The sequence below is a fragment of the Mytilus galloprovincialis genome, chromosome 3 (assembly GCF_965363235.1).
Source record: "Mytilus galloprovincialis chromosome 3, xbMytGall1.hap1.1, whole genome shotgun sequence".
Lineage (NCBI taxonomy): Eukaryota > Metazoa > Mollusca > Bivalvia > Mytilida > Mytilidae > Mytilus > Mytilus galloprovincialis.
This window is the reverse complement of record NC_134840.1, coordinates 32,966,750-32,990,067: the sequence shown is the minus strand read 5'-3', so window position 1 is coordinate 32,990,067 and position 23,318 is coordinate 32,966,750. Positions and strand designations below refer to the sequence as shown.

Genomic DNA, 23,318 nt, shown 5'->3' with positions numbered 1-23,318 from the left:
TTACTTTCGATACTTAGGCATGTGTAAAAATTGAATTTACCCTCAAACTTTTCTTCTCACAGATTCAGATTCAGATTTAAAAGTTTATTAAAGTTTCGCCACATACATCACATATGTGTTAAATACAGTAAAATACATTTCCTATCGATTTACCCAATTAGGATTTGAATATTAAAAAATCTACAAATAAACTTTTCTGAAAGAACTATACATACCTATTAAAATCTATTAAAGCTATACGAACCAGTGCTTCTTATTATATTAAAAAAAATAATAGGATATTATTATGTCTTCACATATATTTCTATACTAGTTGTTGATTTTGAATGTTTTTTATATAAATTTTGAAGAACCTGATACCAATTTCCTGCAGAACTTTTACCAGTGGTATTCTGAGTTGCGTTGAAACCAATCAAAGTAAAAAGCAAGAAGAACATGGCATGCTGGAATATCCAATCTACTGATATTTATAAACTAGAATTGCTGAAACATTAAACAAAAACATGTCAAATCAAGAAAAAGAGCTATGGTTAGAACAATTGACGGCAGACTGTATGTTCAATCATTGTCACTTAAAAATAATGTCGAAGAAATCGATTTTCAGTAGAATTATCACATTATTCTGCCATGGAAGAAAACATCAGATCAAACTGAGCTTGTTTTATGCCTCATGAAATCATCGATATTATATTTTTCAAAATATATTGCTTTTTATACTTGGGTATTAGTAGAATTTAAACTTAACCATTAACGGAAGAGTATGTTTATAAGATAAATCTAAAGTACACAGAAACGCCTATCAACAAACAAACCGATGCGTTCGTAACAACTGACTGGCTGTGCATCATATCTATATCAGAAACCCTGAACAGAAAAATCAAATAAATATGCAAATTTAAAGTTTATTTTTATTTACGAATGTAAACCATAGATACAAACTATCCATGCACAAACATTATAATTTCATCAATACACGGATGTTGCTAGTGTAAACTGACATCCATTTCTCAGGAAAAATGAATTACGGCATGTACCAACCGAGGTAAGATTTTTATACACCGGGGCAACGAAATCTACTCGACCACAGGGAATAATTTTTTTAGGAAATGTTGTTTTGAATCATTTAAAATAACTATAGATAATCATATATTTGTATATTTGTCGATAAAACTATGTCGTGTACGTTTTGTCAGTAACATAATGTGAGGCATATATAATTATATCTGGTTCTTTTGTGAATTTAACGGAAAAAGATATTAGCACACGGAGAGCCTTTAAATACAGTGGCAATACATAGCACATATATATGTTAAAAACTGGGATTTGACAGTTTAAAAAAAACACATTATAAAGAAAACCATTACATACATAGTCATAAAGTAAACGAGGAAATCGTTTAACATTGGACCAAGGAAAGTCTGACAACCATTGTACTAACCAATCAAATGTACATTTATTGGAAATTAATGCGACTGTCATACAAGTGAGAGGTTTAGCTAGCTATAAAACTAGGTTTACTCATAAAACTAGGTTTACTCCACCATTTTCTACTTTAAAACATGCATGTACCAAGTCAGAAATATGACAGTTGTTGTCTTTTTGTTTTATGTGTTTGAGCTTTTGATTTTGCCATTTGACTTTCCGTTGTGAATTTTCCTCGCAGTTCAGCACTTATGTAATTTTACTATTTACCATTTTATCATGAAAACGTATTGATTACGTTTTTTTTTATTGTGGTTGCCGGTGACATGGGGCTTTTTTCACACTAAAGTGTTCGTCAAAAATTGATCGGAAATTATATTGAAATTTTCATGATAAATACGAATATTTTTTCTAACTTAGGGTTTTTAGTGAAACGAGTTGCTGTTCTGTTTTTGATGAGCAAGTTTGAAGATATCTGTTAATAATAACCAGTATATAACCATAATTTATTACTAAATTAAATATGTAACGTTCAGCATTTATTCAAAATCGAAGAGAACCGGAACATTCTTTGAACTACCAAATACAGCAGTAAAATCAATATAATATAGTCATACAGGATTTTATACTAGCGTTCTATCCCCACTCTCATTCATCCCATACTCATTTCTTTCGCATTTGTGTGATTTGGATTCTACTCTAGTAGTGTATAAAAGTATAAACATAATGGAACATTGTATGAATGCTATTGAAACAACTATTCAACAGGGTTCAAATGACGAAGATTTTAACAATTAAAGGTCAACGTTTTAAATTAAAAAAAAATAATACATTCGATTTTAATATCAGATCTTATATCTTTAAGTACATATACCTGTATACATATTGTACAACAATGTTAGAATTTATTAATAATATATTACCAATTTCAGTCCTTACTTATTTTTTTTTAATATCCTTCATTATAAAACTTTTGATTGAAGATTAAAATCGTAATTATCGATATGCCAGATACCGGTATGTGAAAGCTCGCCAATTACAAAAATCATAAACCGACAATAAGAAAATAAGAATTAACATTTGTGAAAGAAATAACTTACCTAACAGTACACTGAGATATTGGAATCTATACCACTTGATTCCAAACGTCAAAAGGGAATGAACCCTCTACTTACGTTAACCCCGACTTGGAACAGTCAAATACAAATGAACCACAGTATAATAAGAATAAGAATATTTATTATTCCAATCAAGGGCCCGTCATGGGCAGCATAACATGTACACATAAACAAAACATCATGATTTGTTACAGAAAAACATTTTTAACCGGATTTTTGTGACAAAAATGTCGGTTATTGATTTGGGGATGTACGGCGGGCGGCCGGGCGGCCGGGCGGTCGGGCGGGCGGGCGGGCGGCAATCAAATGTTGTCCGTGCATTAACTCATGAACCGTTCAACCAAAGCTTTTAAAATTTTAATATGTTATTACTGACAACTATACGAAGGTCAAGTTCAATAATGGCGATTTTGACTTTTACCGTTCAGGAGTTATGGTTCTTGAAAGGCGGCAATCAAATGTTGTCCGTGCATTAACTCATGAACCGTTCAACCAAAGCTTTTAAAATTTTAATATGTTGTTACTGACAACTAAATGAAGGTCAAGTTCAATAATGGCGATTTTGACTTTTACCGTTCAGGAGTTATGGTTCTTGAAAGATTGAAAAATGGAGTTTTCAGTCGTGTCCGTGCATTTACTCATGAACTGTTCTACCAAAGCTTCCCAAATTTTAATATGTTGTTACTGATGACAGAATGGAGGTCAAGTTCAATAATGACGATTTTGACTTTTACCGTTCAGGAGTTATGGTTCTTGAAAGATTGAAAAATGGAGTTTCCAGTCGTGTCTGTGCATTTATGCATGAACTGTTCTACCAAAGCTTACGAAATTATAATATGCTGTTACTGATGACAAAATGGAGGTCAAGTTCAATAATGACGATTTTGACTTTTACCGTTCAGGAGTTATGGTTCTTGAAAGATTGAAAAATGGTGTTTCCCGTCGTGTCCGTGCATTTTCTCATGAACCATTCAACCAAAGCTTTTGAAATTTTAATATGTTGTTACTGATGACAAAATAGAGGTCAAGTTCCATAATGACGATTTTGACTTTTACTGTTCAGGAGTTATAGTTCTTGAAAGATCGTAAAATGACGTTTCCATTCACGTTGTTGCATTTACTCATGAACCATTCAATCTATTAGCTTTTCAAATATTATTATTTCAAAATGTTGATACTGATGACAAAATGGAGGTCAAATTTGATATTGATGATTTTCACTTTCACCATTCATCAGTAATGGTTCTTGTGATATTGCCAGGACACAAATAAATGTAAATAAATCCGGTTTGCTGTCGTTGTGACAGCCTCTTGTTATATACTAAAATGAAACGTATACGATATAACAGACACCAAAGATATACAGATAAAACAGAACTGAATAATACCGTAACAAAGAATAATCACAGGTACTGAAAGTAATCTCAAAGTACCAACCTGATGAAATAGACGTCACTTTCAATTGTAAAAAAAAACAACTTTTAACCATACAACAATAAACCGACAATTTCAAAGAGAATGGTATTCAGATTTCTCAAAACCGTTATAACATAAATGATATAACTTGTAAGGCATTTCGACAATTTATACCTCTCGAAACTGAAATATTTCAATTGAAAGTCCGAAACCTAGTTAAAACGTTGCAAAAGATGGCCAAAAGAAAAAGGACATCAATGATAGCCAAATCAGACCAAGGAATTAGATATTTGTATTAGGGATATAAGTTTCTTAATCTAAAATGATTTTTTTTTTTCTCAGCAAATATTGAATTTTACCTTTTAAACAATATATGAGTGACCAAGTACAATCCGCGAGGCAACAACACTATTGGTCTTATACCACAACTCAATTCGAAGTTGTTAATGATACCCGGAGTCCTGAGAGTGTCTGATTTCTTCTTCGAAATGAGCTCATAGTAAAATTAAACCTTTTACCAAAAAAAAAAAAAATCTGTCTAGTTTTAAAACTAGAGGCTCTAAAGAGCCTGTGTCGCTCACCTTGGTCTATGTGCATATTAAACAAAGGAAGCAGATGGATTCATGACAAAATTGTGTTTTAGTGATAGTGATGTGTTTGTACATCTTAATTTACTAAACAGTCTTGCTTCTTACAATTATCTCTATCTATAATGAACTTGGCCCAGTAGTTTCAGTGGAAAATGTTAATAAAAATTTACAAATTTTATGAAAACTGTTAAAAATTTATTATAAAGGACAATAACTCCTTAGGGGTTCATTTGATTATTTCGGTCATGTTGACTTATTTGTAAATCTTACTTTGCTGAACATTATTGCTGTTTACAGTTTATCTCTATCTATAATAATATTCAAGATAACGAAAAACAGCATAAATTCCTTAAAATTACCGATTCAGGGGCTGCAACCCAACAACGGGTTGTCTGATTATATAATAAAATAAATAAATAGGTTAAAATAAATTTTGACCTGATAATCAATTTTACCCCATGTCAGATTTGCTCTAAATGCTTTGGTTTTTGAGTTATAAGCCAAAAACTGCATTTTACCCCATGTTCTATTTTTAGCCGTGGCGGCCATCTTGATTGGTTGGCAGGGTCACCGGACACATTTTTAAAACTATATAACCCAAAGATGGTTGTGGCCAAGTTTGGATTAATTTGGCCCAGTAGTTTCAGAGGAGAAGTTTTTGTAAAATATAACTAAGATTTACGAAAAATGGTTAAAAATTGACTATAAAGGGCAATAACTCCTAAAGGGGTCAACTGACCATTTCGATCTTGTTGACTTATTTGTAGATCTTACTTTGCTGAACATTATTTCTGTTTACAGTTAATCTCTATCTATAATAATATTCAAGATAATAACCAAAACCAGTAAAATTTCCTTAAAATTACCAATTTAGGGGCAGCAACCCAACAACGGGTTGTCCGATTCATCTGAAAATTTCAGGGCAGATAGATCTTGACCTGATAAACAATTTTACCCTGTCAAAATGCTTTGGTTTTTGAGTTATAAGCCAAAAACTGCATTTTACCCCTATTGCGGCCATTTTGGTTGGTTGGCCGGGTTATGCCACACATTTTTCAAACTAGATTCCCAAATGATGATTGTGGCCAAGTTTGGTTTAATTTGGCCATGTAGTTTCAGAGGAGAAGATTTTTGTAAAAGTTAACGACGCAGGACGACGACGGACGCCGGACGCAAAGTGATGGGAAAAACTCACTTGGCCCTTTGGGCCAGGTGAGCTAAAAAATATGATAGTTAAAACATTTATGATTAAAAGTACAACCATTGAATTCCTATCAATATATGTCTCACAAACCTATTATTAATTTCACAAGATAACTAAAACGAATTTTTCTATGCGTTGAAAGAGAAAATTGTTTTTCAATATAGTTTGATATAATTATTGTTTCTAAGTTCGTTCATTTGATTTTTTATGGCCAGGGTTTTTTCAACATCGATTAGTTGTACAACACTCAAGACAAGTAGGCTGTTGAATAATGAGCAAAATAGATTTTTTATTCTGAAATTTCTATTTACTAAGTAAAAGAAATTCATTTGTTATAGAAGTATTTTGTATGCGGCTTTTGTAATTCTATTTTATCTTTTCTAAGTTCTTTCAACACGACATACAGAACATACTATGGCTATCCAGGAAAATCTTTGGGAAAAAGCAATTCTATGTCAAAAAGCTTAAACCCAGGTCATAAGCAGAGCAAAATAAGCGTCAGTGACATATCGAAATCATTGGAACGGTCAGCAACGCTTGGACTGGAAAGGCCAGCATCTCATGGACTCGACCGGTCAGCAACTCAGGGACTACAAGGTTTACAGTACAGCCCTGGAACACCAACAACCAACTACAGACCACAATCTTCATTCGGTCGATTGTCCGACAAGGATGAATTACTGAGACTGAATAATAGATTATCTGAATACATCACAAGAGTAAGACAGCTGGGAGAAAAAAATGGACAAACAGATTCAGCTGCTTTCATACAGTCTATTAAAATACTGGAAGATGAATTGGGAAAACTGAAAGCAATGTATGAATCTGAACTCAACAATATAAGGTAAACTATTCTTGAAAATATTACACATATTCTTTTTCAAATTACGAAACAAAAATTCCTTTCAATATGAAAGTACAAGATTACGAATGAGACGTATGTAAAATTTACACACAGACAAAAAAAGTTAATCTCCGCAGTTGACTCCTGTCTAATTTCCAAAATACATATTAAACATATCATGTTCCATGACATGCTTAAAATTTGTCTCATTGGCACTCATACATAATTATACATTATTGACACATACTCATACAATCGGCATACCATGTTTATACCTTATTTGTCATTAAAATTAGAATAGTACAGATAGTATCGTGGAATTATAATAACTACTTATCACTTTTGATTTTTTACAGACGACAGCTTCAAGACACTGTTTCTGAAAAGAACAAATATCAACAACAAAATGGAAGCTATTTACAAGCTATAAAAGATTTGGAAAACAGGTATTTTTTTTATTAACAAAATAGTAACAACAGAAAGTTATAATATAGTAAGGTTTTTCGATTTTTTGATAGTCAGGAGAGTTGGAAAATTCTCAGAAATAGAACATCATCTTTACACTATTGTTAGAATCAAAGAAACATTAAAAGAATTTGTCAGTTACCGTATGGGATGAATAAATCTTCATTTAGCTAAAACCATTAATCAACTACCTCCTAAGAAAATCAAAATTTGGTATTGCTCTTAAATTCAAGTTGCGACATGACACGGTAAGATTAAGTAATACATGTTTTTAAATGTCTGATATCATAACTAAATCATTTGTGTTTATTTGTTATAATTCATTAACGTTTTTTTTTATATAAAGGCTGACACAAGAAATAAGCAAGAACAATGAACTAGTCAATAACATCAATAACTATCAGGTGAAGATAAGTTGTCTTGAGCAAGAACTAACGAAAATAAAGTCAGCTCCTAAACCTGTCGACGAGAGTCCAACGCTAAGAAAACAAATAGCAGATTTCTCCAGAGAAAGAGAAGACTTCAAAGGAAGGTAAACAATAAATCCATTTTACTGTAGTGCCAGGTAAATATGCGAGCAAAATGGCTTAATTCAAAATAATACGCCATGTTACACTGGTTTTACTGGGTTCACTAGTTTACAGATTAAACTCTAACAAAATAAGACTTGTTTTTTGTGTAAAATATGTAAAAAGGAAATAAAGTCGAGAAAACTAAAGAATCTAAAGTCTTTGACTAAGAAGACATATCATGTTTGTTTAAAAAAACAAAACATATAAAGAATATCGCAATCAAGAACTAAGATTAAACAACATAAGGCAGTCTGTTCAGTTTTGTCCTATGAAATTGAAATCAATAGCTTTATTGTCTTACGATCACATTAACTTTTTTTCTCATTTTATTTAAACGTATAAGATGGGAGAAAGAGCAGCAAATTAGAAAAGATATTGAGGAAAAATTTGCTGCCTATGCCAAGAAAGCCGAATTTGACAACAACATTCTAAGACAGCAGTTGAGTGATTTAAAACAACGCTTAGACACATCAACCACTACTATAGTGAGTCTGGAGTCTAAAATCCGAGAGCAGAACAAATCGGACACAGATATACCACAGTTACTGAGACAAGTGAGGCTAGCAGCAGAGGAAGATATGAGGAAGCACCAGGCTGAGACTGAGAGGAAACACAATGACAGCGTAATATACATATTATAAGACTTTTCAATGTAACAAATAAAAGAAATTGCCATTTAATTATATTAACAAATGTATATTTAAAATTTGTAAATAAACTCATCATAGATACCAGGACTCTTACGTGTACACTTACGCCAGACGCGCGTTTCGTCTACAAAAGACTCATCAGTGACGCTCGAATAAAAAAATGTTTAAAAGGCCAAATAAATGAAGAAGTTGAAGAGCATTGAGGACCAAAAATTCCCAAAAGTTTTGCCAAAATACAACTAAGGTAATCTATTCCTGAGGAAGAAGAGCCTTAGTATTTCAAAATTCACAGTTAATTTATTATTATGTACATATCAATGATAACTCAAGTCAACACAGAAGTGCTGTCTACTGGGCTGGTGATACCCTCGGGGAAATAAATCTCCACCAGCAGTGACAAATGGGATAGTTCTTTATTCACCTACGATAGTACCACCTACGGTAGTAGAGGGACATTATGTTTTCTGGTCTGTGTGTTCGTTCGTTCGTCCGTCCGTCCGTCCGTCCGTTCGTCCCGCTTTTTTTTGTCAAGGTAGTTTTTGATGAAGTTGAAGTCCAATCAACTTGAAACTTAGCACACATGTTCCCTATGATATGATCTTTCTAATTTTAATTCCAAATTAAAGTTTTGACCCCAATTTCACGGTCCACTGAACAAAGAAAATGATAGTGCGAAGTTCAGGTTAAAGTTTTGGTTAAAGTTTTTGGTCAAGGTAGTCTTTGATGAAGTTGAAGTCACATCAACTTGAAACTTAGTACACATGATCCCCATGATATGATCTTTCTAATTTTAATTCTAAATTAAAGTTTTGACCCCAATTTCACGGTCCACTGAACATGGAAAATGATAGTGCAAGTGGGGCATCCGTGTACTATGGACACATTCATGTTCTTCATATCCTATACTGGTTCTTTTTATAAACGCTAATCCATATCTTTTAATTGATTTCATAATTATTATTTTATCTTTTCAGATCTCTACATTAAGAGTAAAAATGGAGAGTGACTCCGCTGCTTTAGCGAGACTAGAAAAAGAGAAGGCTGGAATTTTCGGAAGTTTCGGTGATTTAAAAGCCAAAATTGCTAATCTTGAAGCACAGGTAAATATTTTCTTATTAAATATGATGTTGAAATCATTGTGAATGTAATTCCTATAACCGGATACTGAAAATTTCAATCTTGCAATATTCAGATTTAGTTGCATATTTGATATGACTATCACTTATGCTGAAAGAGTTCTGATTTGCACGCTTCAATTTTCAACCAATCTTGCTGGTATCCCATTAGACACTTGTACAATTTTAACAATTGTGAAATTTAACAGGAGTGGAAGGATCGCTAATGAGACAACTCTCCCCCAGAGTCCAAGATGACGAAGATGAAAGCAATTATAAGTCACCGTATGACCTTCGGCAACTTACTTTTACCGTCAGTAATAGACCTTTTCAACATCTCTCAACACCGACTAATGACACCTACAGTTTACAGGTAAAATGGATGGGTCGTCTCAAAGACAGAAACCATCATGATATCAATACGTAACATATTGGATTGGCGGTTATATACTGTCTTGACTGTGTAGCTTCAGAATATAATTATATCAACCAAATAAATAAATAAATATATGTCACTGTTATATAATATTCTTATTTTATATGTATTTACACGACATTTCATGTTGAATGATTAAAACAAATACAGCAACCGTTCTGCATCCTAATCCGCTTTCTCTTCAATTTTATGATTATGTGAGTCCTTTACCAATTATTTGCCGCATGTAAAAAACGATTAATTTTGTTGGTGTAAAAGCTTTTATGAAATTTTCCAAAATTTATGAAAAATAATGACTGGACTGTCCGTACGTCCGTATCACATTTGTGAACATGATCAAATTGGTATTTTTCAACCGATCTTCACCTTAGTTGATGTACATATTCAATTTCTGGAGGAATAATCACATATTGATTTTGAAGGTCTAAGGAAATTCTCCGCTTCAAGATATTTTGTAAGAGTTGATGTTTTTCATGATAAATTTTGAAAAAAAAATATAATTGACTTCTCGTTTTAATGTTACAACATTGTAAGCAGTGCATTCTTTTTACGTACCTATGTATGGAATTATATTTTAAGTTGTTAGTTAATACTTTAGGGCTTGTTGAGATTGCAAAATCAATATGAAAAGTGCTAAGCAGGGCTTTGGAGACCGACGACTGATGTCCCAGAAACAACATACATTGTCCCTTCGTTATATAGCGTCCTTCCCTCGTTCCTGAAAATGACCTTTCGGTTTCTTACAAGAAGTTGATCAAATTTCGTTGATTTTATTTCTACACTGTCATTGCTATATTTTGTTTTGTTTTCATGGGATCAGAATTTATTTCTCTATATCCAATTTCCGGAAGAAAGTTTTGTACCTTTTTCAAGTGTTTTCGTACTTTAGATTTTTTTTGTATCTCATCTATGACGTACATACATAACGGGGAGGTTTTGAATTAAAACAGGGAGAAATAATCTGCTGCATTTCCCTTAGAGACAAAGTTTATCCATATCGTCATCCTTTAGTTACACACCATTTACAACACCTCAAATTAGTCGTAAGCCATAACATTTGAGAGAAAGAGCAGAAAATTTAATCGCGTGATCGGTGAATACAGAATTAAAGTGGAACACCAAATTGGTGAATTTAAAATATACAAAGTATTCAGTACATTACGGAGGCACACAAGGCCAAAACTAACAGACATTGTGGAAACATGTGCCGCCTTTGTCAACAGACATAAAACATTGTTTAATTAAATATCAAATACATAATTAAACATGCTTTGTTCTTTTCATTTTCCAAATTCCACCATGACAGCTAGAAGCTCAACGTCTAAAAAGATGAAATGTGACTTAAAGCCCATCATTTTCTTTATAATGAATTTTATAAATCCATGTTATTTGAACTCTGTAGGAAAGTTCTATCATTGTCAATGAAAGCAATAAAATCAATAATGATTTCATTTTTTTTAAATTTTGAGACGACCCCTCACATTATACCTGTCGTAGTCGTTCTCAACTATAGGTGTCGAGAGATGTTGAAAAGGTCTATTACTGCTGTACTTATAATGCAATCAAACAACACAATTCTGTTAAAATTTTTACCAACATTTTCGGATTCAAGATTAAAACAACAATACACAAATATTAGGATTGTCCAATGTAAAGTATTTTTTACTGTATCTTTAAGATTATAAATGACGATGATAAAAAATATTTTCTTTTACCATTAAAAAAAGAAAATTACTTGGAGATTATTTACTCCATTACATTACATGGATTATTGTAGGTAAGCTCTTTATCACAAGAAAAACAATCGTTGGGAGATCTTATTGCACAAGAAAGGTTGATGGCAGCTGCCCAGCTTCGTGAAATGGAGAAAAGATTACAAGACATGCAAAATGCTGTGTTTGCAAAACTGCAAGAATTGAATGTATCCAAGGAATCATACATTCCGCTAAAAGCAGAAATCGAAGCCATGAAGATACTACTATCAGAGGAGGAAAAGAGGTATCTATAAACACATACTTAGTGAATGTAAAAAAAAAGGCAACAGTGGTATACCCTATTCGAAAGTCAATAATCGATTGAGAGAAAGCAAATCTGGGTAACAAACCAAAACTTAGGGAAACACATAAACTATAAGAGAAAAACAACAGAACATAAGAAATTCTGAAATACCACAAAAACAAATGCAAAAGAAACATATATAGAAACGAACCACTTGATAACAACTGTCAACCTTCCGGACTTGGTGCAGGACATTTTAAGTAAAAATAGTGGGTTGAACCTGGTGTCACGGCTATCCAAACCTCTCGATTAATTGCAATGTTAAAAATAAGCTAAAATGTCAACATTACATGACAGGAATACAGTACAAAAATCAGGACAGAAAATCATATAAATAAATAATATAATAGTTCATTTCGATATGTTGAATACAAAATAACAACGAACACCTAAAATTAAATAAGAACAGTACATACAAACAGCAAAATAGAATTACAAACTACAAACTTTGGGTCACACGAATGCATACAGCATATGTAACATTGAGATGTAAGGTTTCACATTTATTTGATAAGCGGCTTTGTTGACTATTTAAAGTTGTTGCTTTGTGTTCTATGTCTGTTTTTTTTCGGAATGTCATGTTTATTTTCTAAACCTATGGTATTTTTGAAAACTTAGGATAATAAATGACTTGATAAATGATGTAAGTGTCTTTCTAAACATCAAAGACTAATTGTATACCTTTTGGTTTCCTATATTGCTATCTTATTGTCAGGTACCATCTTAACAATCGTAGATTCTGATTTTCAAAATGTATTTAACTACATGTAATGATAACAGTATGGGACAAAGGTATGCAAAATGCACACATATATTATTCTGATAGGTTCTGCTTATATTGGTGAAATTTAAAACACGTCCAAAAAGGACGAAAAACAGCTGCTACGACTAGCATGGTAAATTTGCAAACAAAAAATGTTAAACTTTTTATGATGTTATCTTTAGATTGAGAACACCTGTAAACCGAAACCAAGTATCAACACCATATGGAAAGGTAAGTACGAGTATAACAGTAAAGCCTTTTTAAGAAAATATGGTGAGCTGAACCTGGTTTTATGGCTATCAAAATCTCCTGCTTATATGGCAATAAGATAATAAAAGTTTACCTTTTTCTGCCATTGTTTTAAATCAAATATATCAAAAAGGAGTTCCATAACATAATGCTCTTCTGTTTTAAATAGTCAATTCCAGATCTCAAAATTTTTGAATACATCCGTTAAATACACCTATAGGTCAACACAGGGTATGTATATGTTTTACATAAGATTATCACAATAGGAAAAACATACATACTAACATTTCAGTATCGAAATTTATATAAACCTTTTCAACTGAACCAGATTATGAAGTAAATACAGTTTAAAACGGCTCTTCCTTACATACAAGGACAAAAAAGAAACTTAGTATTTCCACTAGTAAATACGGTGTTTGTATTTGCGTCGAAACTACAGTTTTTAATAAGTTTGATGGAAAATTATGTGTTACAGATGAAACAAACTATTTGAAGTTGAAATTTCAAGCTGACACATACAATGATAGTATTTTTTTTAAACCTTAGTAATGAATAATTTGACATGTATAACTATACATTTATTCGTTTTGTAGAGAAAATATTGAAAGAAAAGAAAATGGAACTGTCATACTCGACTGTGTAAAGACGGCTTTGAACAATAATTAGAATAGTCTGTTGTTTTAAATAGAATCCTATATGTGCTGCTTTTTATGTAAAACAATGGAGTTATTGGGAAACGGATATTATAAGACATTGTGGATGAACGTACGTTAACATCACAGACCGTGACGTTTATCATATTGACGTGCACTGTTAGGTGCTAGGATTTTTCATTATTTCTTTTCATTCTATATTTTTTATATCTTTTTATTTTACTGATTGACTAACTGTCTATTTATTTCGAACTATTTACATAATAAACTCTGTTTTCGAAGCAAGTGTTAACTGTGAAAAATGTTGGCCTTTATAAGAAGAAAAAGGGTGGTTTTCAAAGAGTCACCTATGCCAAATTCAAAGACGTCATAGATATCAGGCTTCAAATGGTGTACCGCAGACGTGCATCGAAACAAAAGACTTACGACCAGCAGGATTATTTACGCTGGTATCAAAATTGTTAAAAAGGCCAAATAACGTTCGAATTTGAAGACCATTTGAAGACCATTGTCGAACAAATATATTGACAAATACAACTAAAAAACGAGACCAGACCTCAAGACAATTTAGACGTACGTTACTTTTTTTTGGGCCAAATATAAGTGCCTATTTCAAAGTTACCATGAATAGATTTCTGCGTATCAACCATTAATATCTATTGAAATTGATTGAATTAATAAAAAATGAAAAAAATGAAAATAAAAAAATATCTACAAAACAGTAATAGTTTTAACATTAGTTTGAAACTAATTTTCCTAAAGTACTTCGTAAGTCGCAAGTACATTCCGAAGCGCACATTTTGCAAATTAAAAGAAGATAAAATCTTGTGCACAAACCAAATATAAAAAAGAAAATGTGGTATGATTGCCAATGAGAACTCTCCACAAGAGACCAAAATGGCACAGACATTAAAACAACTATAGGTCACCGTACGGCCTTCAACAATGAACAAAGCCCATACCGCATAGTCAGCTATAGTAGGTCCCGAAATGACAATGTAAAACAATTAAAACCAGAAAACTAACGGCTTTATTTATGTACAAAACAAAAAATGGACAAAAAAAAATATGTTACACATAAAAAACGACAACCACTGAATTACAGTTCAGTTTGTTCAGTTTTCATTAAGATTACAAACGAAAGAGATTTTAGACTAGTTCAACCCTTAAATGACACAATTGACTATAATTGCTTGAATAAATCGTGTCCAATGCAGAAATACATGGTATTGCATTGAAAATGGTGAATCATAGTTTAACATACAGAATCATATATATATCATTTCGCGATTTGGATTATCTGAACGCTGTGATCAAACCCCAAAAAACAGTTTCATATGCAAATATAAACATCGAAAAGTTCAAAGGGAACTAATCCATATTCCTAACATAGAAATAGGAAGTTCAGTCATCTCTATAAGAACAACAATCATTTTTATGCCCCGTCTACGATAGTAGTAGGGGCATTATGTTTTCTGGTCTGTGCGTCCGTTCGTCCGTCTGTTCGTTCGTCTGTTCGTTCGTCCGTTCGTCCGTCTGTCCCATGTCAGGTTAAAGTTTTTGGTCGAGGTAGTTTATGATGAAGTTATAGTTGCATCCATTTGTAACTTTACATACATAGTCATTATAATAGGGAATTTCTAAAAAGTACCTCAAATTTAGGTTTTGGTCCTCATTTCATGGTTCATTGAACATGAAAATGAGATTGTGTGAAACAGCTCTTTGCCAGGTTAAAGTTTTTGGTCGAGGTAGTTTATGATGAAGTTATAGTTGCATCCATTTGTAACTTTACATACATAGTCATTATGATAGGGAATTTCTAAAAAGTACCTCAAATTTAGTTTTTTGGTCCTCATTTCATGGTTCATTGAACATGAAAATGAGATTGTGTGAAACAGCTCTTTGCCAGGTTAAAGTTTTTGATAGGGAATTTCTAAAAAGTACCTCAAATTTAGTTTTTATGCCCCACCTACGATAGTAGAGGGGCATTATGTTTTCTGGTCTGTGCGTCCGTTCGTCCGTCTGTTCGTTCGTTCGTTCGTTCGTCCGTTCGTTCGTCCGTCTGTCCCGCTTCAGGTTAAAGTTTTTGGTCAAGATAGTTTTTGATGAAGTTGAAGTCCAATCAACTTGAAACTTAGTATACATGTGCCCTATGATATGATCTTTCTAATTTAAATGCCAAATTAGAGTTTTGACCCCAATTTTACGGTTCACTGAACATAGAAAATGATAGTGCAAATTTCAGGTTAAAGTTTTTGGTCAAGGTAGTTTTTGATGAAGTTGAAGTCCAATCAACTTGAAACTTAGTATACATGTGCCCTATGATATGATCTTTCTAATTTAAATGCCAAATTAGAGTTTTGACCCCAATTTTACGGTTCACTGAACATAGTAAATGATAGTGCAAATTTCAGGTTAAAGTTTTTGGCTTCAGGTTAAAGTTTTTGGTCAAGGTAGTTTTTGATGAAGTTGAAGTCCAATCAACTTGAAACTTAGTATACATGTGCCCTATGATATGATCTTTCTAATTTAAATGCCAAATTAGAGTTTTGACCCCAATTTTACGGTTCACTGAACATAGAAAATGATAGTGCAAATTTCAGGTTAAAGTTTTTGTCTTCAGGTTAAAGTTTTTGGTCAAGGTAGTTTTTGATGAAGTTGAAGTCCAATCAACTTGAAACTTAGTATACATGTGCCCTATGATATGATCTTTCTAATTTAAATGCCAAATTAGAGTTTTGACCCCAATTTTACGGTTCACTGAACATAGAAAATGATAGTGCAAATTTCAGGTTAAAGTTTTTGGTCAAGGTAGTTTTTGATAAAGTAGAAGTCTAATCAACTTGAAACTTAGTATACATGTTCCCTTTGATAAGATCATTCTAATTTTAATGCCAAATTAGAGAATTTAGTCCAATATCACAGTCCTTTAAACATAGAAAATGATAGTGCGAGTGGGGCATCCGTGTACTGTGGACACATTCTTGTTATCAAATGTTTTAAGCCAAAAATGTAAAAGGTCATGTATCCCAAAATTCACAGTTAGATATATTAATAGAAAAGCCAAGCATACATTAAGAAATTTGTATAAATGGCAAAATTGACCACTAATTATTATGAGATTAACAATCTATTTATATCATTTTGTTTGAGTAAACTGATGAAGATCATTCACATTTATTAGGATGGTTCAAACTAAAATTGAAGATGTATAAAGAAACTTCAACATAAGCTAAGAACATAATCCTACAATAGCACAGCACTGTGATAACTTATAAATACATACTGAGCTATCAAATCAAACGGTCTATTATGAATCGATAAAAACATACATGTCCTTGTGGTAAGTTTTGTAGAAGGAGAAAAAAACAGATTGAAAAAAGCAGGACTTTAAATACTCTTTAGAAACTTCAATGCCAAGTCTTAAAATTTCAGGACAAACTCATCATAGATAGTTATCAAAGGTACCATGATTATAATTTAATACGCCAGACGCGCGTTTCGTCTACATAAGACTACATAAGACTCATCAGTGACGCTCAGATCAAAATAGTTATTAAGCCAAACAAAGTTGAAGAGCATTGAGGACTCGAAATTCCAAAAAGATGTGCCGAATACGGCCACGTTAATCTATTCCTGGGATAAGAAAATATTTAGATTTTTGAAAAATTTAAAGGTTTGTCAACAGGAAATTTATTAAAATGACCATAAAAATTTTGTTCGTCAGACGCCCATTTTTGTCTTTAAACGACTCATCAGTATCTCTCCAATAAAAAAATTTAAAGGCCATTTACATAACGAAATATGAAGAGCACTGAGGACCCAAATCCCGAAAGGTTTTGCCAAATACAACTAAGTTAATATATTCCTTGGTAGACATTCCTCAGTGTTTTGAACAATTCAATATTTTGCTAACAGTTAATTTATAGTTATGACCATATCAATGATAATTCATGTTAACACAGAAGTACAAAAGTGCTAACTACTGACATTTGCGCACTAATTTAGTCAGAATTTATCTGCTTTTTGATTTTGTCAGGAGATTAATTCATGCTTTAAGGAATGTCACGTTGTTTCCTTGGACTCAAATTAGATAACAGTGTTCCGATGGTCATAAACAACACCGAGACCACGATATTGTTGTAACGACTTTGCACTTGATGTGTTCAAATGATATATAATTTTAAAATTAGCATACATTCAGTTGAAAATAGCCCATTTCAAAGACAAATGACTTGTTTTTAACTTGTCTATTAGATTTCCTGAAGAAGTATGTCGTATATACGTTATATAATAAATGGTTTTGTCATTTGTAACTGCGTTGTACCAATTGCATCATTTTTTTGTCAGTTACATAACTTTAATTAAAGATATGCAAATAAAATACGTTTTTAATCACATATAAACATCACTGCATGTTAACACCAATGATTTTCTACCTAAGGAGAAGATGACAGTAGCTGTATTTTGGCGAGAACTTTCGAAATTTTGGGTCCTCTTTGGTCTTCAATTTCGTACATAATTTAGCATTTTTTACATTTCGATTGGAGCGTTATAATAACTGATATACCTACTGTAGACGAAACGTGCGTCTGGCGTACATAATCATTAGTTTGTTTTTATGTCTTGTTTAAAAAACCTGAGTGCAATCTTCACAAAAAGCTATGAAGTTTAATAATGAAAACATCAGAGGTCATAAAAATCTGTCCTTCTTAAGGTGGTATTTCCATTCCGGAATTTAGGTTGCTCTGTTGTGTACCCTTCTTGTAGTCAATGTATCTTAATAGTATGATTGGACAAAAAATAAAGTATCAAATAAACTCATCATAGATACCAGGACTAAATTTTGTACATACACCAGACGCGCGTTTCGTCTACAAAAGACCCATCAGTGACGCTCGAATCCAAAAAAGTTCAAAAGGCCAAATAAAGTACGAAGTTGAAGAGAACCTTAGTATTTCAAAAATTCTAAATTTTGTAAACAGTTAATTTATAAATATAACCTTATCAATGATAATTCATCACAGCACAAACAGTGCTGACTACTGAGTTGGTGATACCCTCGGGGAAATAAATCTCCACCAGCAGTGGCATCGACCCAGTGGTAGTTAATAAACTCATCATAGAAACCAGATCTATATAATTTTGTACATACGCCAGACGAGCGTTTCGTTTACAAACATACTTTGATACATATCAACTGAACATACTTTCCCAAACTGAGGGATGAATAAGGTGTAGAAAAATATGAAATTATTTTTTTAATTTTGTATTCTTAGCATAAAGTGGCGTTAGGTTTTTAAAGATAGAAAAATGGTAAACGGTCATGATTCATATTCAAATTCATTTCTGAATAGTATAATGAAAGTACTTCAGTTAACTGGGTATGTAGAATTTTGGGCAGTGTTAGAAAGTGGTGAAAATTCTAAAAAGGCTGTCATTATCCCTTATGGGTCAGGACATACTACCGTGCCACCTAAAGGAAACAACTATTTAAACCAGTACCAAGTTTTTTTTTCAGTTTCCAAAAATCAAAATATCACGGCTTTGTAGGCAAAGATTCGGGACACAAAAGGTGTGGAATATTTATTGATGATTGAATCAAAATATAGGAAATTTGAACAGGTCAATACCGACAGAGCAATACCGATTTATTACAAAGACATTTTTACACAACATCATATAAAATAGACTAAGAAAAGGTGCCTTGATATCAGGTAAAAAAGAGACGAAAGATACAAAAGGGACATTCCGACTATTAAGACGAAAACAAACTTACAGTGCCATGGCAAAAAAAAAAAACAAAAAACCCCAAAAAATATCAAAAGACAAACAACAGTAAACGCATAACAAAATAGATAACTATGGAATTATACTAGTATAAGCTATTTTATAAAGAAATTAATATGAAATATCTTATAAATTATATGCGGTATCGTAAAAACTATATCATATATCTAATTATCTATTTGAGATATCTTTATATATGATATCTTGATTTTATAATAAATAGTAAAACGGATTCCTGTCCATTCGATACAGAGTACGTGATTGTAGTTATGACAATTGGATCATATAGTCCGTCGTCATCTGCGAAAACTGTCATTCCAATGTATTCAACCAACTCTTGATGATGTCTGTTTATGGAGAGATTATTTCAACTCTACAACTTGGAAATTCACTTGGAACTTTTGTTTTGCAGCTTCCTATTAAACAGCAACCCTCAACCAGGGTACTCAAGATGGGAAATGTAAGCTCTGGAATATTGTATGAATTAATATCCATATAAATTAACATCTTTATCATTTAATTCAACAAAACCGATTTAATCAGTAGAAACGAAATATCAACTGTTTTCCGAACAGAATCTCAAACCAAATCTTGTACAGCAAAGTGTAGTAATTAAGCTTAAATCGGTGCCACTGGCCGTCTTAAGCTTGCAGTTTAGTGAAAGTTTGGTTTTATTTTGCTACGTGTTGGAAGCCTTTATGTGACTTTGAAATGAAGAACAGCGACAAAAGCGCTTTTCTTTTGCCCATTGTGTTTAATTACAGTGCAATTTATGTTTTATGTCATGGATTGATACCACATATCCCGTCTTTTAGAATTTTTTTGTACTTGTTTGGCTTTATAAATATTTTGAACTGAGCGTCACTGATGAGTCTTATGAAGAAGAAAGGCGCGTCTGGGGTATTGAATTATAAGCATGGTACCTTTGATAACTATTTACACCACTGGGTCGATGCCACTGCTAGTGTACGTTTCGTTCCCAAGGGTATCACCAGCCCAGTAGTTAACACTTCGGTGCTGACATGAATATCAATTATTTGGTCATTTTTATAAATTTCCTGTCTACAAAAATATGAATTTTCGAAATACTAAGGATTTGCTTATAGCAGGCATAGATTACATTAGCCTTATTTGGCACAACATTTTGGAATTTTGGGTCCTCAAAGCTCTTTAACTTTGTTTAAAATGTTTTTGCTATATAACTTTTTTGAGCTGAGCGTCAACGATGAGTCTTTGTTTAGACGAAACGCACGTCTAGCGTACAAAAGTATAAGCCTGGTACCTTTGATAACGATTTACACCACTGGGACGATGCCACTGAGACTAATTGAATATCAATTATGTGGTCATGTTAATAAATTTCCTGTCCTATAAAGTATGAATTTTTCGAATTACTAAGGATTTTAGACGTATTTACCACAACATTTGGAATTTTGTATCCTCAAATAGTTATCAAAGGTACCAGGATTATAATTTAGTACGCTAGACGCGCGTTTCGTCTACATAAGACTCATCAGTGACGCTCAAAGCTCATCAACTTTGTACTCATTTGGCTTTATAACTTTTTTGAGCTGAGCGTCACTGATGAGTCTTACGAAGACAAAACGGGTATTAAATTATAAGCCTGGAACCTTTGATAACTATTCTATACTATAGCAATGTACTAGATGAGTTAATCAAACCTGTTGAAAAGTCTTGTTTCTTGACATACAATAGACCATTTTCATAATACCAACTTTTAACACCGATTCTACAGGTTACCTATTCTATGGTAGTTCATTCTGGTGTTCGGTCAATTTCAAGCAACCAAAAAACGTAAAATCAAATATATGATAGGTACAATTTAGGGGGAATTTCCTATTTTCCTAGGAATAAGTCAGATATAAAAAGCATTTAAGGGGGTTCGCGGGTCTAAATCATTTATATAGGATTTCTCTATATTTTTCTATAAATGAACTTTCAGTTGTCTTATAGTTAATAGAAAAATAAAATAAAATACAATTATTTAGTTTAAGTATAGCATATATCGAAATTATATTAAAAAAGTTAAAAGAGATATTTCAATTTTTAAGCCACAAAATGGCATTTTTCCACCAAAGGGAACTTTTTCAATGATGTTTACATTTTAAAAGTCATCTGGGGGCAACACAAATTAATTGTTTTCAATGTTTTTTGTACCATATGATAAAGTAACAACTACAAAAGGTAATAAATAAAATTTGTAATGAAAAACAAACGTTTATTTTTTTCTGAAATTTTTATACCCTCGAGCCTCCTTAAACAGTTAATCTTCTCTCCAAATTGTATCATTTAAGATTTTGAATTTACTTATTTACGTTGCTCTTGCCTGATCGAGTACCAGGATACTCTACCATAGAGAACATAACCTTTTGAATGATATTTATCCCGGAGTCAAAAGTCGGTTACATGAAAATGTACTATTACATAACCATAACCGTATTATCATTAACTAGACTGTTGAAACGAAAGGTGCACTTGGAACGCCAGAATGACATACATTTGATAATAACATTACATTAAGAATTATAAATACCATCATTAAAAAGATAAATTACTACTTGTTATTTTTGAGGTTGTTGGTGATTAAAAGTAGTAACTTAGTTTGCACTAAGTAAGGGCGCAACATGACGGTTCTCGTTATAGTCCATACCTGAAATCAATGCATAGTTGATTTGTTCACAAGAATTTTTTTTTATAGATTGTGTTAACAAAATATATGAAATATCTGCTTCTCATCTAGGCAATAATTCCAACGTTTAATTGGGTAAATACAATTAAGATAATCCATATATACACAACTTAAAATTGGCTTCTTTTGAAAAATGATGTAAATAAACTCGTTATTACAACACAAAGCAATTGACTAGTTATTTTAGAAAAAAATGAAATAACACGTTATAAATTAAGTTCAAATTATGTTAAGCTCCAGATAACCTCTGCATCATTAAAAGTATCGTTAAAAATCTCTGAAAATGAGATAGAATTAACAGACACAATGATGTCGTTTTAAAGACAAAATATAAAAATTAGAATATTATGTTGGAGAGATTTGAAACCAACTGTTTAATTCTGTCATGTTGATTTTAACGAATGGATGTACTTGTGTCTTTCTATTGAAACAAGCATAAATAAACAGCTAACGAACATCACTGTTTTTGCTATTCTCCATTACAAATGCCACTTGTAAAGCGAAACTAATAGCTGTTCTTGGCAGAGGCGATTTAATTTCTGAAATGTATGACCCTCAGACAGAATCATTGATTCTCATTTTGCCAATTGTCAGTTTCCCCTCTTTCTGACACATTGAGGGAAAAATATTTCGAAACGTCAAAAGATTGATACGAAAACGAATCCGTTCGAAACTTAGGTTGTTAGAATCTTTACTAGGTTTCTTAAGTGGTACAATTTTCAGGTGTTATGAGGGTAATTCGTGCTTTGTAGTTTATTATTCTTATTAACATAAAACACAGTTATTCAACACTTACTGTTCTATCGTAAATAATACTTACACAGCGAGATATTTTGTAACATCTTTGTTTTTGACACGCTAAAATGATGTATATTTGACAAAAAGCGTTAAACATGAAATAAGGTACAAAAACTAAGACAAAATATGTGTTTAACACTGTCATGTTAAGAAAGGTCGTAAAATAGAAGTGTGTTAAACCTACATAATGTCACCTCAATTTGTGTTCAGTATGAAAGTTTCTTTATTCTTTATGGACGTTTTGTATTCTAAATACGATGTTTTTGTATTCTTTATTCTATTTTTCTAATAATGGAATGAAAAAAGAAGCAAAAAAAAAAAAAAGCAACCCAAAAGGACAATTAAACTCATAAGTTGTAAACAACTGATAATGAAAGATAAAAAACAAAAACAAAAAAAACCAACGAAAAGACAAATAACAGTTCACAAAACTAAAGACTGAGCAGAACGAACAAAACCCGGGGT

At 32.2% G+C, this 23,318-nt stretch overlaps 1 protein-coding gene and 1 long non-coding RNA gene across 2 annotated transcripts; one reads left to right on the top strand and one right to left on the bottom strand.

Moving 5' to 3' along the window:
* Positions 1–905: 905 nt before the first annotated feature.
* On the top strand, positions 906–13,836 carry LOC143067750 (prelamin-A/C-like). Its single transcript, XM_076241249.1, has 9 exons — positions 906–1,042; positions 6,136–6,594; positions 6,951–7,040; positions 7,406–7,591; positions 7,975–8,254; positions 9,256–9,381; positions 11,610–11,830; positions 12,836–12,884; positions 13,496–13,836. The coding sequence occupies exons 1-9, from the start codon at positions 1,017–1,019 to the stop codon at positions 13,505–13,507; spliced, it is 1,449 nt and encodes a 482-aa protein (XP_076097364.1). The 5' UTR covers positions 906–1,016; the 3' UTR covers positions 13,508–13,836.
* A 1,166-nt stretch (positions 13,837–15,002) lies between these two features.
* LOC143067749 (uncharacterized) lies at positions 15,003–16,375 on the bottom strand. Its single transcript, XR_012976018.1, has 2 exons — positions 15,500–16,375; positions 15,003–15,385 (listed from the first exon to the last, which is right to left on the bottom strand). It is a non-coding gene; the product is annotated as an uncharacterized LOC143067749 (long non-coding RNA).
* Positions 16,376–23,318: the final 6,943 nt, after the last annotated feature.